The 18,505-nt window shown below is 29.7% G+C and overlaps 3 protein-coding genes and 1 pseudogene across 3 annotated transcripts in view; 3 read left to right on the forward strand and 1 right to left on the reverse strand.

The window, feature by feature from the left end:
• LOC113377415 (peroxidase-like) overlaps nt 1-12,666 on the reverse strand; it is a gene marked incomplete at its 3' end in the record, with an annotated part of 75,970 nt that extends 63,304 nt beyond the window's left edge. Inside the window, 1 exon segment of the mRNA XM_026617732.1 lies at nt 12,523-12,666.
• On the forward strand, nt 891-4,805 carry LOC113377413 (cytochrome P450 6k1-like). Its single transcript, XM_026617731.1, has 5 exons — nt 891-1,780; nt 1,846-2,061; nt 2,118-2,272; nt 2,336-2,447; nt 4,523-4,805. The coding sequence occupies exons 1-5, from the start codon at nt 919-921 to the stop codon at nt 4,684-4,686; spliced, it is 1,509 nt and encodes a 502-aa protein (XP_026473516.1). The 5' UTR covers nt 891-918; the 3' UTR covers nt 4,687-4,805.
• On the forward strand, nt 8,588-10,680 carry LOC113376304 (cytochrome P450 6k1-like). The gene is made up of 5 exons (XM_026616209.1): nt 8,588-9,275; nt 9,344-9,559; nt 9,619-9,773; nt 9,842-9,953; nt 10,482-10,680. The coding sequence occupies exons 1-5, from the start codon at nt 8,588-8,590 to the stop codon at nt 10,643-10,645; spliced, it is 1,335 nt and encodes a 444-aa protein (XP_026471994.1). The 3' UTR covers nt 10,646-10,680.
• A 1,757-nt stretch (nt 12,667-14,423) lies between the features above and the next one.
• Nucleotides 14,424-18,253, forward strand: LOC113377414 (annotated as a pseudogene).
• Nucleotides 18,254-18,505: the final 252 nt, after the last annotated feature.

Genomic DNA, 18,505 nt, shown 5'->3' on the forward strand with positions numbered 1-18,505 from the left:
CTATCACTGCACTAGAGCACTATAAATACCTTTGTAAAACTATACAAACACTAACAAAATTATTAAACAAGCTCGTATAAAAAACGCTCAAAAATCGAGAAAAACTATCACTTCGAGTCAAATTATTTAACCACGAGCAAAAACTTGTGTTTTGAAACTTGTGATCAACAAAATTATCACCACAAACGATACATAGAAATTCGTTTTTTCTCAGGTATCTCCACCTTTATGGTTGGTCCTTGTAAATCCTGATATCTTTTGACTGGTTAAATGGATAACGTCCGTCTGGTAACAAAGTCATCCAACCGACACTTGAAAACTACCAGGAACAACATGTTAATAATAATCATAATTCTTGTTTGTTTCTGCCAAGTAATTGTATCAAAATGATTTTCTGGGTCGAACATCTGCAATACTAATAACAACAATATTTAACAATATTTTAAATAGATTTGTGATTTTATTTAGAAAACATGGATAAAACCAATGTGAAAACTATTTTTTGAAAAAAAAAAAAAACAATGCATTAATTGCGTCTTTTTATTTTTTTTTTTAATTATTTAAATCGATTTAAGCCATTTTGAGTAAAAGTAATGAAGAAATAAAATTGTATGCTACATAATAATTTTTGTACTGCTAAATAATTCTGTAGTTATAAAATTTTTCGTCAAACTAAATTTATCGTCAAAATTTTTGCAGCCGCTTCTGAATTGTATAATTTCGCGTGTGTATCATCTATCGCGTGTTATTTTATACAAATCACTGTCTCTGTTTATCTTGATATAATAGATATAAATTTCAATATCTTAAAGTTCATGATTATACATTATGCGAAATATAAAAGACCAACACATTTCGGAATGAGATTCAGTTTTAGACAAACTTTGATGTGAAGTGTTGGAATACAGTTTCTTCAAAATGGATTTGATAAATATATTTCTATTATTAGTTACATTTGTAGGAACATTTATTTATTATTACCATAATTATTCTACTTATTGGTCGTCGAAAGGAATAGCAAGTTTCAAACCGCTTCCATTTGTTGGAAACTTTAAAGATGTCCTGTTGGCTAAAGTGAATTCAGGAATATTCATGAAGTCTTTATATGAAAGGACTAAAGCACCAGCTTTAGGAATGTATGTGTTCAACAAACCTTCGTTGCTGGTACGAGACCCTGAATGGATCAAAACAATTTTAGTTAAAGATTTTAACTTCTTCTACGATCGTATTGTAGCTGTGGCTGGAGATGGTGATACTTTAGGAACAAAAAATTTATTTAGTATTAAAAATCCAGATTGGAAACAAATGCGTGTGAAGCTGACGCCCATTTTCACCTCAGGAAAAATGAAGAGTATGTTTCATCTTATGAATGATGAAGGAAGAAACTTAAATGAATATTTACACAAATTAGCTGATTCTAAAAAACCAAGTGACAATGCAAGGGAATTAAGTGCGAGATACACAACCGATGTTATCGCGACCTGCGCTTATGGAATCAAAGCAAATTGCATGAACAATCCAGAAGCTGAATTTAGATCAATTGGAAGAAAAATTTTTGAAGTTAGCTTTAGACGAGTGTTTGAATTAAGTTCATTTTTCTTCTTTCCTAGAATTGTGAGTTTACTAGGTTTAAAATTTTTTGCCCATGAAGGAACTGAATTCATCCGCAACACTTTCAACGAAACTATAAGAATTCGCGAAGAGTCCAAAACAAAACGACACGATTTAGTTGATGTACTAATAGACTTGAAAAATGCTAAAACAGCACCAGGAGAAATAAGTAAAAATTGCTGATTTATTTTTTTATTGGTTTTATAAAAAATTACAATCATCTTGTTGTTGTAGAATTTGATGGTGACACTTTGGTAGCCCAAGCAGCTGTATTTTTTACTGCAGGTTTTGAAACCTCATCTAGTACAATGTCTTACACTTTATATGAACTAGCTATTAACCCAGATGTACAAAAAAAACTTCGTGCTGAAATCAAAGAAATAATTGCAAAAGACGACATCACTTACGAATCCATCAATAAAATGTCATATTTGGACATGGTTATATCAGGTAAATAATGCTGTAAATAAAACCGATTTCATATTATATATTACTTTGTTATGCAGAAACTTTGAGGAAATATCCACCATTAGCGTTTTTGGACCGAAAAGTAGTTGATAATTCAAATGGATATCGCCTTCCAAAACCTCATGACGATGTTGTTTTGGATCCTGGAACGCCAATATATATTCCTATGCTTGGATTACACATGGATCCAGAAGTAAGTAATGAATTCAATATGAACAAAAATAAGTCGAATATACAAATTATTTATATTATTTAGTATTTCCCTGATCCTGAAAAATTTAATCCTGAACGATTTACTGATGAAGCCAAAAGAAATAGAATTCCCTACACGTATTTTCCATTCGGAACTGGTCCACGCAATTGCATAGGTAAGTACAGAAATTATAGTCGTAAAGACGCAAGCCGGCTTGTAATATCGAAGACGACTTTGCTTTATTTATTTCAATTCTATCAGAAAAGAACTGCAAGCTTGTATACGAACTTGTTTGATACGTAATTGCCCTTAATTAAAGGGAATTCCCTCGGTTAATAACTAACAACCTTGTTGCATTGATAGATTTATAATAGGTATAAGCTCTGAGCAATTTATTGAAAAGATATATATATATATATATATATATATATATATATATATATAGATACATATATTTAAATATATACATATTTTTGGGATGTCAAAATTGAAATGAGCATGTATATATCTTATACTCTATATCGATCTATATTTTGCAATAAAACGTCATCATATTCATTATTCATTATTATTAGGTACCACTTATCTATATAAGTAGTATCTTAATTATGTTGTTTTCGCATACACTTTAATTGAACTTACTAAAAAAAAAGATGAGATGAAAACATCTTCGATGAGATAACAGAATAATATGTGAAGAGATTATTTTAGGAATGAAGTGGCATTTTGATTTGTATTATAAAAACAACCATTGAAAAACCCATCCGTACTTTTTTTATCTAAGCAAAATTATAATTGTTAGATAATATTTCTATCAAAGTACGTATTTTAGATATCATTATAGCCGATGTGAGAAAAGGCATATTGATATAATACGTGTTTAGAGTCAAAAATCATTATAAACTATCTACTTCTACCTCAAATATCCTTATTCACTCTGTCTATAATTTCTTAAAATTTTATAGCAAATCAACATAATAGCTTATAGATTTTTTTAATTGCTATTTAATTTTTGTAAAAAAAAATATAGCAAACGTTTAATTTGAAACTCCGGTTTCACGAATTTGGATGGATCCGATTTACATACAAACGGCACGTATATTATTTTCATAATAATAATAAATAATGAATGGTAGTATGCACAAAGGCAGGTCCATGGTGCAAGAGCCTCATAAATTAATGATTTTCTTTCCCTTCTGTGTATATCATTTCTATTACCATTTTATTACCACTTTTCATTCACTTTTATACATTTTCCTTTCCAAAGTTCTGCTCCATGTTTCCTGGCCTTGTACTTTGGCGTTCTGTTCCCTATATTTTTTTGTGTTGCTTCAGTCATCAATCATCTGCATTATTCTTCTTCCCAATTCCTTTATTCCTTATATTTTTTCGTTCGAGGACATCGTGTAAAACAAGGCACTTTTTTATATCATATATTATTTATTATTCATAATTTATGTAATTTTATATAATCTAATTTTTTACTTTGTCATAGAAGTATCTAGTTTTAATTGGTAACATATTTTTGATCTGAATTAAATTTTATATTTGAAACTGAAAATTGATTTTTTCATTTTCACTCGTAAGGTGACCATACATCCCGGTTTGGCCGTGACAGTCCCGGATCTCCGGTTATTCCGGATTATTCCGGTTTTTCGAGAATTAATAGGCAAAAATGATGAAAACAAAATTTCTAAATTGATTATGAAGGAAATTGAATAAAATTTCATACAAAACTCAAAAGCGAAAAAAAAACATTAGATCGAAAAATGTAAGATGTAATTTTGATTTATTTTATAGATGAAAAACTATTTCATAGAATCAAGTAAAATAAATTCCTACTAAAAGTCCGCTATTCTTATAGAAGAAAAGATTTATACAAAAAAATGTTTATTGTATCCTTAAATGGCATTTTTTATTATCACACCCCACCCACCGTCTAGGATTACTGTAACTAATAGCTGCCATCCCGGTTTCAAAAATTTGCTCATCTTACTTTTCACTGATATTATGTTGTCCGTAACGCAAGTTTGAACCCGGTATCTTTTGGTTACAATTTGTCATAATGTTTATCAATATACTGATGTATATAATAATACAGTGATAGCAGTATATACTGGTATTACTGTATCGGCATGAACATACATGGTATATGGTATAATATAAATTCATTGATGGCTCACTAATCTGATCTGATTTATATTCTCATATCTCTCGGCTTTACTTTTGTTTTCATTACCATCGTTCCAGGTGAGAGATTCGGTCTTCTGCAGACAAAACTGGGTCTGGTGCACATGCTAAAAGACTTTACCGTCCATCCATGCGCGGACACGCCCAGCAAGATCACATTCACTCCGTTGTCCTTCTTGCTGACTCCGAAAGACACAATCAATTTGAAATTCTTGAGAGCTTAAGATGACACCTAGCAAATTCTGTGGCCGATGGTAACAACACGAGATAAAATCATCAATTTTTTTTTTACTATTTCTTTATATTTTTCAACAGCAATCAAAACCTTACGTCTTATGAGCTGTTGGGCTAAAACTTCTGACTTCATATTTTTTTAGATGGTAACCCAATGGTTAATCCATCCATATTTGATGATTTTGGATTAGAATTAATCTAATAGGGCTGACTTTTTATTGGTGCAGCAATGTCGGGTAAGGGCTATTTTTACTTGGAAATATATTGCTATCTATATTTCCAAGTGAAAATCGTTGTCACTGCTGCTTGACAACAAGCTGCTCGAAGTGGGTATCGAACCCGGGACCTCCGAAACAAGTCCCGTCGCTCTTAACCGCTTACCTACGGGCAAGCCCAAATCATCAAATAGTGTGATTTTTCGATAAACAAGACATCGTGGTAAAATAATATTTGCAAATAGGTTTGTCTCTAAATAGAACAACGTGTGGTATTTTTGATCAATTGCAACCGCACGTTAGTAAAACTGTAACATGCAAATGTATATATTTCAAGTTTTTTATCATGTTTCTAGAATATTATTATGTTATTTCCAGATTCTTTTGGAAGTAAAATATTTAATTGTTAAATGCATTTTTATGCAATTACTGTAAAATCTTAAAATAATATGTGTCACAGATACTTGAGCAACTTGTTGGCTTGTACAGTAGTGTTACCCCTGGGCAAATCACTCTCGTACTTCCAAACTCAACTTTTTAATTTTCAAATGTAAGTTTTCGTAATACATTATTTTCACTAGCGTTTTGATTTTAAGTAAAATTTTAAAAATGTTCATAATTATATCGAGCTTGCTTATACTTTATATGATAAATAATATTTAACATATTATTTATCATATCAAGTAAAAGCAAGCTTGATATAATTATGAACATTTTTAAAATTTTACTAAATTTGCTTGAATATATTGCTTGATTTTGATTATGAAATTTTTGAAATATTGTTAGCGTTTGACATTTCTATTTTGAAAATCATACATCTTCTGAATTTTTCATTTCTAATTATTAGTTTTCGTGATATCTAATTTTCACGGTGAACATACTCATGATATATACTATTATTATATCGATTTTTGTTCATCTCATGTAAAAATTTAAAGATGTTTATATCAATATCAAATTTCTTCTTTTTCATGTGAAATAATTAAATGTTTAAATATTAATTCATTTCTTTCTCATACTTCCTCAGATAAAATTCGGTAAACGATAGCCCTTTTGCATACAAAACTTGTTCTAATAATATAACATTTTTGTAAAAAAAAAAAATTTTTTTTTGCGGAATAAGATGCTCAATAGACAATCATCAATTAAAAATTTGTTTTTTATTCGTAGTGCAATACTGATAAGCCATTCAAATTTTGATGAATGATTAATTTGATAGCATTGTTGAATTATGGAGATATTTATGTAATTAGAAAACTTGATAAGATATTTAATTTATCATGTTATTATAATATTTTTATTTGAATCATTGCAGATAAGTTGCCGCGAGCACAATTATTCGCAAACTTATTTATAAAATTGATATTATTCAAATATTCAAAATAGAGATTGTGACTGATATCAGTCAAATATTTTTGCGTTAAAATTATATATATGAGTAAGCTTGTATTGTACGCACAATTAATTAAATATAGAAAATAAATATTTATATAATTTATAATTTGTTTTTGTTTATAAGGTAGTTAAAAAAACAAAATAAAAACAATATTGAATTAATACACTTCGGAACCAAAAAAATCTACTTGTTATATAGCCCAGAAAAGGCTATTTTCACTTGAGAATATAATTGAAATCTGTAACCTGAAGTGGAAATTTGATATCATACCGCTCGATATCGAGTTGGTCTAAGTTGGGATGGAACCCGAGACTAGTTTGTGCTAGTTTATATGTAAAATACCATCAGCATTTATTCTATATAATGAACAAAATCGACTAATGCATCTATTTCAAATTTTGTCATGTAATTAGATACAAGCACGCATATTCATTAAAAGTAAAATGATTGTCAGAAAATTCATTTCATTTTTTTATGGGTGCTCTGGTGAATTAGTGGTTAGAGCTATGGACTTTGAATCAAGGCGTCCGACAGCCTGATGTCAAACAGTAGTGACATCGGTTTTACATGGAAATATAGATCGGTTTTACATGGAATATGCACGAACATACTCATTATAACCGAAATTGCAATAATAAATTCATAAAATACGATGCCATATACAAAAGCCTAAACGACACAAATCAGCACAACAGCTTTTAGGACTTGTTAAGTTCGCTTTATTGCTGATAAATGAATTGAAAAAAAAAATTAAAAATTAACTTTTCGATGGGCTTTTTAGATGCACAATTTAAGATGCTGTAGATAAATTATAAAGAGTTATGTTTTGTTAATTAAATATGTCATTTTGATGCAAAATAAATTTATCTTTAATAAAGTGATTACGAGCAACATTATCATTTAAAAGTTAACTGAATAACGAACTGAATCAAAATGCAAGTATAAGAGTTTCCACATAAAAAGCTTGAACATTTTTTAATGAGCAAAAAATTAATATCCATTTCTAATTAGCTTTTTCTTACACATAACCTGCTATAGGTTATGTGCAAAATTTTTAACGACGTAGAAAGTGCTGTTTTGTCAAATTGCATATCATTTTAATACAACAAGAATTAATTAATCTAATTAATTTCATCAGGAAATGAATAGGTGTAGTATTGAACATTACGATGATGGCTTAGATAGAATAATTAGTCAAAAATAAATACAGTAATCACCTTGTAAATTAAGCAGCAGGTTTTTTGCGTAATTTTTTATGAATAAAAACGGGTTTTGCGCATGATGTTGCGTATCAGGCCTAAAGTACGTAAGCTAAATTTTAAGGAGACATGCATTTGTAGAAATTGTGTAATATTTCATAATATTTGTCAAGTTCAAAGTCTTATTTCATAATTTTTGTAATTATATAATGATACAACGTGTAAATCTACAAGAATGCTATAATTATAGTACCATTTATATAGTATTCAAAATATCTTTATAATTAGAATATTTAATAAAATTTTTAAAATAAAATTAGTACAAGTTATTGAACATGTATATAGAGCTCTGCAATAGCAATATTTAATAATATAAATATAACCCTTTTCTTGGTGGGCATTTTAAGCAGAAGAGACATTGCTGCACGAGCCAAAAAGACGGCCAAGTATAGTGAATTTTTCAAACATTACCAATAATAACACATTCAAAAATTAAAAACTACACTTCTAAGCAACTAAAAATACAACAAGAAATGAAAAATTAGAATTCTCAATAACTGAACACAAAATGTAAAAAAATGAAGCAAAATTTATCACGTCCAAAGGCAACACTCATAGACGCAGGTCGACAAGCATATTCTTTTTATTCATAAATATCCAAATTTAACTAAATTTTTCGTCCAAATTTTTGCAGCCGCTTCTTAATTATATAATTCCGTATGTATCTATCGCGTGTTATTTAAAACAAATCACTGTCTCTGTTTATCTTTATATAATAGATATTAATTTCAATAAATTCAAGTTCATGATTACTCATTATGCGAATATAAAAGGCAAACACATTTTTGAATGAACTTTAGTTTTAGTCAAAATTTGATGTAAAGTGTTGAGACACAGTTCCTTCAAAATGGATTTGATAAATGTATTACTATTATTAATTACATTCATAGGAACATTTATTTACTATTACTATAATTATTCTACTTATTGGTCGTCAAAAGGAATCGCAAGTTTCAGACCGCTTCCATTTCTTGGAAACTTTAAAGATGTCGCTTTGGCCAAAATAAATTCGGGGCTTTTTATGAAGTCTTTGTATGATAAGACTAAAGCATCAGCTTTAGGAATATACGTGTTCAACAAACCTTCATTGTTGATACGGGATCCTGAATGGATCAAAACCATTTTAGTTAAAGATTTCAACTACTTCCACGATCGTATCGTGGCTTTAGATGGAGATAGTGATACTTTAGGAACAAAAAACCTTTTTAGTATTAAAAATCCAGATTGGAAACAAATGCGTGTCAAACTGACGCCAATTTTCACGTCAGGAAAAATGAAGAACATGTTTCATCTCATGAATGATGAAGGAAAAATTTTAAATGAATATTTACACAAATTAGCTGATTCCAAGGAACCAAGTGACAATGCAAGGGAATTAAGTGCAAGATACACCACCGATGTTATTGCGACTTGCGCTTATGGAATCAAAGCAAACTGTATGAACAATCCTGAAGCTGAATTCAGATCAATTGGAAGAAAAATATTTGAAGTTAGTCTTAGACGAGTGTTAGAATTAGGTTCATTTTTTTTCTTTCCTAGAGTTGTGAATTTACTAGGTTTAAAATTATTCGCGCATGAAGGAACTGAGTTCATCCGTAACACTTTCAATGAAACTATAAGAATTCGTGAAGAGTCTAAAACAAAACGACACGACTTGGTCGATGTACTAATAGACCTAAAAAATGCTCAAACAGCACCAGGAGAAATAAGTAAACATAACTTCTTAGTTTTTTGCAATTAGTTTTATAAATTTTTTTTGAGCATTTTGTTTTTGTAGGATTCGATGGTGACACTTTGGTAGCTCAAGCAGCTGTATTTTTCACTGCTGGTTTTGAAACCTCTTCTAGTACAATGTCTTACAGTTTATATGAATTAGCTCTTAACCCAGATATACAAGAAAAACTTCGTGCTGAAATCAAAGAAATACTTGATGAAGACGACATCACTTACGAATCCATCAATAAAATGTCATATTTAGACATGGTTATATCAGGTAAATATTGCAGTAAATCACAAAACTGATTACATGCTATATAATATTTTGTTATTCAGAAACGTTGAGAAAATATCCACCATTGGCGTTTTTGGACCGAAAAGTAGCTGATAATTCAACTGGATATCGTCTTCCAAAACCTCATGATGATGTTATTTTGGAACCTGGAACGCCAATATATATCCCTATGCTTGCAGTACACATGGACCCAGAGGTAAGTAATAAAATCGATATAAATGAAAATATGTTGGATATGAAAAATTAAATTTTTATATTATGTAGTATTTCCCTGATCCTGAGAAATTTGATCCTGAACGATTTACTGATGAAGCCAAAAGAAATAGAATTCCCTACACGTATTTCCCATTTGGAACTGGTCCACGCAATTGCATAGGTAAGTACAGAAATTCTAGTCGTGAAGACGCAAGCGGCTTGTAATATCGAAGACGACTTTGCTTCATTTATTTTAATTTTATCAGAAAATAACTGCAAACTGGTATACTGACGTGTTTGATACGTAAATGCCCTTTATTGCAGGGAATTACCCTCTGTTAATAACTGACAAACTTGTTGCATTAACAGATTCAAAGTACAAGCTCTGAGCAATTTGTTAATAAAATAATATCAATTGATCAATAAATTTCTCATGCGTTAAATGAAGATGCCAAATACCCATATATATCAATGATTCCACCTTTTTGTAAACGTCCAAACTGAAATGTGCATATATACAAATACACAACTTTCAATGATATGGTTCTTCTCAATATCCACGTTTTGCCAAGTTTAAGTTTGAAGTATATGCGCCTGTAGTAATCTATGTATGTTTGATATGGAACTCCGGTCCCACGTATTTGCATCGATCTGTATTATATTCTTGTATCTCTTGGCTTCACTTTTGTTTTCATTACCATCGTTCCAGGTGAGAGATTCGGTCTTCTGCAGACAAAACTGGGTCTGGTGCACATGCTAAAAGACTTCACCGTCCATCCGTGCGCGGACACGCCCAGCAAGATCACATTCACTCCGTTGTCCTTCTTGCTGACTCCGAAAGACACGATTAATTTGAAATTCTTGAGAGCTTAAGACAGCACCTGTCAAATTCTGTGGCCGATGGTAACAACACGAGATAAAGTTATCCTATAAAGCGACATCCATTTGACGACCTGTGTGTAGGAGTGTCGCCTATAGACGACATATTGTGTGTCAAATTTTACTTTATTATTTATCGTCGAGTTAAATTATTGAGAATTTTAAATTGCTAATGTGGTTTTTAGTTATTTTATTATATTGATAATTACTGAAAAATCTAAACAATTTTGTGTAACAAATACTTGAGCGGCTTGGTGGCTCGTACAGCAGTTGCACACGTGTGAAACATACTCTAGTAGCAAAAAGGTAATAAATCATAAATCTTGAATTTTTAAATTTTAAATACAAGTTTTCGTGATATATAATTTTTACAGTGAACATACTCGTGATATATACTAGTATATCGATTTTTGTTCATCAAGTCGTTAATAACGTTCATATTAACCCTTTTCACTCGGATGCCGCCGCTCCGGCAGCAAAATACATATACATCTCATTTTGCGAGTGAAAAGGGTTAATACGCAAACTTATTTTTTCGTGTGAAATTTTTAATATGTTTCAATATTATTTAATTTTCCTCATATACCACCTGAAGTGAAATGATACAAAAATAATTCATAGAATTATGTGTTTTAATTCCTGAAACTAAAGTCTAAGAACATTTTCCCCAGCAAAATATTTTTTACCCAAATGTTCTATAATACAAGTAATTTTACTCACATATATTTAGTGAAGCTTACACGAATTTATTACAAAATTAGATACTGTAAATTGTTATTATTTCAAACATCTCATAATTTAGAAGTAATCTTAACAGCGGCTTAATGACATTTATATGATCTGCAAATTTGTTTTTTATTCGTTGTGCAATATTGATACGCCTTTTAGATATTGATTGATGATAGCATTGTTAAATTATGGTGATATTTATGTAATTAGTTTGATTTGATAAGATGTATATCAAATTATCTTGTTATTATAGTGTTTTTATTGTAATTATTGTAGATAAGTTGCTTAGGAGCACCATTATTAGTCAATTTTTGTGAAATTGATATTAACCAAATAATGAAAATAGAGGTTGTGACTAATATCATCGATCAAATAGATTTATGTTATAATCATGTTATAATTAAATATATGACTAAGCTTATATTGTATGCACAATTAATAAAATGTAAATAAATATATAAATAAATGAATTTTTGTTTTTATTAAATTTTTGTAGGTTATAGTAATTGCAAAAAAAAAAATCGAAAATGATTTTTTTTGCATATCTTTAATATTTGAAAAAGAGAGATCTCATAGGAGATAATCTCTTAAATGCATTTACACCCAGCATGTTGTATGCAGCAAATGTATATTATTTTTATTGACAATAAAATAAAAAAAATTAAAAAAAAAAAAAATTGCTTGCCAAAAATAATTATTAGATGTATGCGTATAAAATTATCAGATATGTTGTATAGGTTTTAATAATGAGTACAATTTTTTTTTTTAATTCTGTATAATGTACTGAGCGCAAAGAGTGCAAAAAATGGTCATGCAGTTTTTTTGAGAGAACATATCATCCGATTAGAATGATTCAAAAAATATTATGTAGCCGGTGTATAGAAATCATTTGTTTAAAAAAATCGAAACTGATGTCAAAAGTCGATTTTATAAAAATTTAAATAAAATTTAGAAAAATCAATTTTCTCTAAATTTTTCAAAAACTTACATTAAAATTTTTTTTTTTGAAAATTTTCAATTTATATCAAAATCCTAAAAATTTCACACACTTTTGTTGTAATGAAGTTCCGAAAAATAACCTGTTTGCCTGCCCCAAATCATCACTTATAAATAAAATAAAATCTAATGCTGCTTTTTCTTACCTCTCAGGCTGCATGATGTCAGCATTTCTTCGCAAAATTGCAGAGTCAAATTTTTCACACACACACTTTATTATACGCGAAATTATGCAAAATTGATTTAATTGGCACTTTTGTTTTAATAAATAATTTACGCGAATTTTATTACTTACAACACTCACTTCTATTTTAAGAGGTCTTTTTTATTAAGCTGAAACAAATTTGTGGATTAGTATGAAGGGTACGATCACAATTTAAAATAAAATAATGATAATAATTATATAATTAGTTAGTTATATAATCATTTGACAATTTCCTATCTATAACCTAGTTTACGATTAAACCTATCTATATAACGCAATTATCTATTTACACTCGATATTAATACAATTTATTGGTAACTTTGCAAAAACATTTTAAGCAACTATGTTTTAAGTTATTAATTTCTCATTAATTAATTTAGGTAATATAATATTATTATATCCTTTGAGAGGATAATTTATATTCTCTAAAATGTTTTTTTATTTTTGCTTGGTTACTAATAAATTGACTAATGAATTAATAAATAAGTGTAATATGGTTCGTCAACGAAGGGTTTTCACAAAAACTTTTGGAATTGGTGTATGTGTATGAAATGGTTCCTATTAGCAAGTTGTAACTTCCCGAAAAGTTAAAAAAAAATACGAGATTAGAATTTATGTAGAAAATCGGCAATTTTGATTAGAAAATTAACATGATTCAAAAAATATCGATAAACATCGAAAAATAATGAAGATAATTAGAGTTTTATTTTTGTGAATCCTCAACGAGACGTGTGACCGTACCCTTAGGAATCATGCCTAGAAAACAAAATGCACTGACCTTTGCTTATAATCACCGATTCTTCTGGAACATCCCGATTACCAATTTGTTGTCTGAAGAATAAAGAATTTTTTTTTTTTTAAATGTTCTATAAGATATTGACTTGTGCTAAAAAAACTGTACATTACCTCAGGATTTCCAGAAGAGAGCTGACTAGGAACCTGGAACCAGGAATCAGAAATCGGGAACAAGACACTATCACTGCACTGTAATACTATAAATGCATTTATAAAACTATACAACACTAACAAAATTATTAAACAAACTCGTATAAAAAGTGCTCAAAAATCGAGAAAAATTATTACTTCGAGTCAAATTATTTAACCACGAGCAAAATCTTGTGTTTTGAAACTTGTGATCAACAAAATTATCACCACTAACGATAAAATACATAGAAATTTGTTTTTTCTAAGGCATCTCTATTTTTATGGTTGGTTCTTGTAAATCCTGATATCTTGACTGGTTAAATAGATAACGTCCAGTCTGGTAACAAAGTCTTCCAACCGACACTTGAAAACTACCAGGAACAACGTGGTCTAATAAATCTTATTTCTGGCAAGTAATTCTATCAAGATCATCTTCTGGGACGAACATCTGCAATACTAATTACAACAATATTTTATATTATTTTGAATAGATTTGATTTTATTTGTAAAACATGAAAAAAAAACATTGTGTAAACTGTTTTTTGAAAAAACAATGCATTAATTGCGTTTTTTTGTATTTTTTTTATTTATTCAAATCGATTTAAGTCATTTTGAGTAAAAGTAATAAATTAAATTGTATTTTAAATAATAATTTTTGTACTATTTAATAATTCTGTAGTCATAAATCTTTTAAATGGAATTAAATTTTTCGCCAAATTTTTGCAGCCGCTTCTGAATTGTATGATTTCGCGTGTGTATCATCTATCGCGTGTTATTTTATACAAATCACTGTCTCTGTTTATCTTTATATAATAGATATTAATTTCAATATCTTAAAGTTCATGATTATACATTATGCGAACTATAAAAGGCCAACACATTACGGAATGAGATTTAGTTTTAGACAATATTTGAAGTGTCGAATACAGTTCCTTCAAAATGGACTTGATAAATATATTTCTATTATTACTTACATTTGTAGGAACATTTATTTATTATTACCATAGTTATTCTACTTATTGGTCGTCGAAAGGAATAGCAAGTTTCAGACCGCTTCCATTTGTTGGAAACTTTAAAGATGTCCTGTTGGCCAAAGTGAATTCAGGAGTTTTCATGAAGTCTTTATATGAAAGGACCAAAGCACCAGCTTTAGGAATGTACGTGTTCAACAAACCTTCGTTGCTGGTACGGGACCCTGAATGGATCAAGACAATTTTAGTTAAAGATTTTAACTTCTTCTACGACCGTATTGTAGCTGTGGCTGGAGATGGTGATACTTTAGGAACAAAAAATTTATTTAGCATTAAAAATCCAGATTGGAAACAAATGCGTGTGAAGCTGACGCCCATTTTCACCTCAGGAAAAATGAAGAGTATGTTTCATCTTATGAATGATGAAGGAAGAAACTTAAATGAATATTTACACAAATTAGCTGATTCTAAACAACCAAGTGACAATGCAAGGGAATTAAGTGCTAGATACACAACCGATGTTATCGCGACCTGCGCTTATGGAATCAAAGCAAATTGCATGAACAATCCAGAAGCTGAATTTAGATCAATTGGAAGAAAAATTTTTGAAGTTAGCTTCAGACGAGTGTTTGAAGCAAGTTCATTTTTCTTCTTTCCTAGAATTGTGAGTTTACTAGGTTTAAAATTTTTTGCCCATGAAGGAACTGAATTCATCCGCAACACTTTCAACGAAACTATTAGAATACGTGAAGAGTCCAAAACAAAACGACACGATTTAGTTGATGTACTAATAGACTTAAAAAATGCTAAAACAGCACCAGGAGAAATAAGTAAAAATTGCTGATTTATTTTTCTATTGGTTTTATAAAATTTATAATCATCTTGTTGTTGTAGAATTTGATGGTGACACTTTGGTAGCCCAAGCAGCTGTATTTTTCACTGCAGGTTTTGAAACCTCATCTAGTACAATGTCTTACACTTTATATGAATTAGCTATTAACCCAGATGTACAAAAAAAACTTCGTGCTGAAATCAAAGAAATAGTTGCGGAAGACGACATCACTTACGAATCCATCAATAAAATGTCATATTTGGACATGGTTATATCAGGTAAATAATGCAGTACATAAAACTGATCACATGTTATATATTACTTTGTTATGCAGAAACTTTGAGAAAATATCCACCATTGGCGTTCTTGGATCGAAAAGTAGTTGATAATTCAAATGGATATCGCCTTCCAAAACCTCATGACGATGTTGTTTTGGAACCTGGAACACCAATATATATTCCGATGCTTGGATTACACATGGATCCAGAAGTAAGTAATGAATTCAATATGAAGAAAAATAAGTCAAATATACAAATTATATATATCATTTAGTATTTCCCTGATCCTGAGAAATTTAATCCTGAACGATTTACTGATGAAGCCAAAAGAAATAGATTCCCTACACGTATTTCCCATTCGGAACTGGTCCACGCAATTGCATAGGTAAGTACAGAAATTCTAGTCGTAAAGACGCAAGCCAGCTTGTAATATCGAAGACGACTTTGCTTTATTTATTTCAATTTATCAGAAAATAACTGCAAGCTGTGTACGAACTTGTTTGATACGTATTGCCCTTAATTGAAGGGAATTCCCTCGGTTAATAACTAACACCCTGTTGCATTGATAGATTTATAGTAGGTATAAGTTCTGAGCAATTTTTGAAAAGATATATATATATATATATATATATATATATATATATATATTGATAATATATATTATATATATACATATTTTTTGGATGTCAAAAATTGTAATGAGCATGTATATACTTACTATACTCTATATCGATCTATATTTTGCAATAAAACGTCATCATATTCATTATTCATTATTATTAGGCACCACTTATCTATATAAGTAGTATATCTAATTATGTGGTTTTCGAATATACTTTAATTGAACTTACTAAAAAAGATTAGATGAAAACATCTTCCATGAGATAACAGAAAAACATGTGAGGAGATTATTTTAGGAATGAAGTGGCATATTTATTTGTTGTATAAAAACAATCATTGGAAAACCCATCCGTACTTTTTACATCAAAGCAAAATTATAATTGTTAGATAATATTTCTACTATCGAGGTATTTTTTAAATATCATTATAGCCGATGTGAGAAAATAGAATATGTATAATACGTGTTCAGAGTGAAAAGCCAATATTTATTAAATTATCTGCTTCTAGCTCAAATATCCTTATCCCCTCAATGTCTATAATTTCTTCAAATTTTATAGCAAATCAACATAATAGCTTATAGATTTTTTTTATTGCTATTCAATTATTGTAAAAAAAATATAGCAAACTTTGTAACTCCCATTCCACGAATTTGTATCGATCTGATTTACATACAAACGGCACATATATTATTTTCATAATAATAATAAATAAAAAATGGTGGTCTGCACAAAGGCAGGTCCATGGTGCAAGAGCCTCATAAATTAATGATTTTCTTTCCCTTATGTGTATATTATTCCTATTACCATTTTATTACCACTTTTCATTCACTTTATACATTTTCCTTTCCAAACTTGCTCCATGTTTCCTGGCCTTGTACTTTGGCGTTCGGTTCCCTATATTTTTTTGTGTTGCTTCAGTCATCAATCATCTGCATTATTCTTCTTCCCAATTCCTTTATTCCTTATATTTTTTCGTTCGAGGACATCGTGTAAAACAAGGCACTTTTTTATATCATATATTATTTATTATTCATAATTTATGTAATTTTATATAATCTAATTTTTACTTTGTCATAGAAGTATCTAGTTTTAATTGGTAACATATTTTTGATCTGAATTAAATTTTATATTTGAAACTGAAAATTGATTTTTTCATTTTCACTCGTAAGGTGACCATACATCCCGGTTTGGCCGTGACAGTCCCGGATCTCCGGTTATTCCGGATTATTCCGGTTTTTCGAGAATTAATAGGCAAAAATGATGAAAACAAAATTTCTAAATTAATTATGAAGGAAATTGAATAAAATTTCATACAAAACTCAAAAGCGAAAAAAAACATTAGATCGAAAAATGTAAGATGTAATTTTGATTTATTTATAGATGAAAAAACTACTATTTCATAGAATCAAGTAAAATAAATTCCTACTAAAAGTCCGCTATTCTTATAGAAGAAAAGATTTATACAAAAAAATGTTTATTGTATCCTTAAATGGCATTTTTATTATCACACCCCACCCACCGTCTAGAGATCTGTACTATTACTCAGCTTAAATTCTGCAATACCACTGTAATTATCTCTATCTGATCGTAACTCATCTTACTTTACTGATTATTATCCGTAACGCAAGTTTGAACCCGGTATCTTTTGGTTACAATTTGTCTAATGTTTATCAATATACTGATGTATATAATAATACAGTGATACAGTATATACTGGTATTACTGTATCGGCATGAACATACATGGTATATGGTATAATATAAATTCATTGATGGCTCACTAATCTGATCTGATTTATATTCTCTATCTCTCGGCTTTACTTTTGTTTTCATTACCATCGTTCCAGGTGAGAGATTTCGGTCTTCTGCAGACAAAACTGGGTCTGGTGCACATGCTAAAAGACTTTACCGTCCATCCATGCGCGGACACGCCCAGCAAGATCACATTCACTCCGTTGTCCTTCTTGCTGACTCCGAAAGACACAATCAATTTGAAATTCTTGAGAGCTTAAGATGACACCTAGCAAATTCTGTGGCCGATGGTAACAACACGATATAAATCATCAATTTTTTTTTTACTATTTCTTTATATTTTTCAACAGCAATCAAAACCTTACGTCTTGATGACTGTTGGGCTAAAACTTCTGACTTCATATTTTTTTAGATGGTAACCCAATGGTTAATCCATCCATATTTGATGATTTTGGATTAGAATTAATCTAATAGGGCTGACTTTTTATTGGTGGCAGCAATGTCGGGTAAGGGCTATTTTTACTTGGAAATATATTGCTATCTATATT

The sequence above is a fragment of the Ctenocephalides felis genome, unplaced genomic scaffold, assembly GCF_003426905.1.
Source record: "Ctenocephalides felis isolate EL2017-DRISC unplaced genomic scaffold, ASM342690v1 CF-g0.4_SCAFFOLD_01886, whole genome shotgun sequence".
Lineage (NCBI taxonomy): Eukaryota > Metazoa > Arthropoda > Insecta > Siphonaptera > Pulicidae > Ctenocephalides > Ctenocephalides felis.

Bases quoted from the DNA above. Each gene is read 5' to 3' on its own strand.
- LOC113377413 (XM_026617731.1), top strand. From the start codon at position 919: ATGGATTTGATAAATATATTTCTATTATTAGTTACATTTGTAGGAACA. The intron at 1,781-1,845 runs GTAAAAATTGCT...TTGTTGTTGTAG, and splicing joins AACAGCACCAGGAGAAATAA to AATTTGATGGTGACACTTTG. The intron at 2,448-4,522 runs GTAAGTACAGAA...CCATCGTTCCAG, and splicing joins TGGTCCACGCAATTGCATAG to GTGAGAGATTCGGTCTTCTG.
- LOC113376304 (XM_026616209.1), top strand. From the start codon at position 8,588: ATGAAGTCTTTGTATGATAAGACTAAAGCATCAGCTTTAGGAATATAC. The intron at 9,560-9,618 runs GTAAATATTGCA...TTTGTTATTCAG, and splicing joins TTTAGACATGGTTATATCAG to AAACGTTGAGAAAATATCCA. The intron at 9,954-10,481 runs GTAAGTACAGAA...CCATCGTTCCAG, and splicing joins TGGTCCACGCAATTGCATAG to GTGAGAGATTCGGTCTTCTG.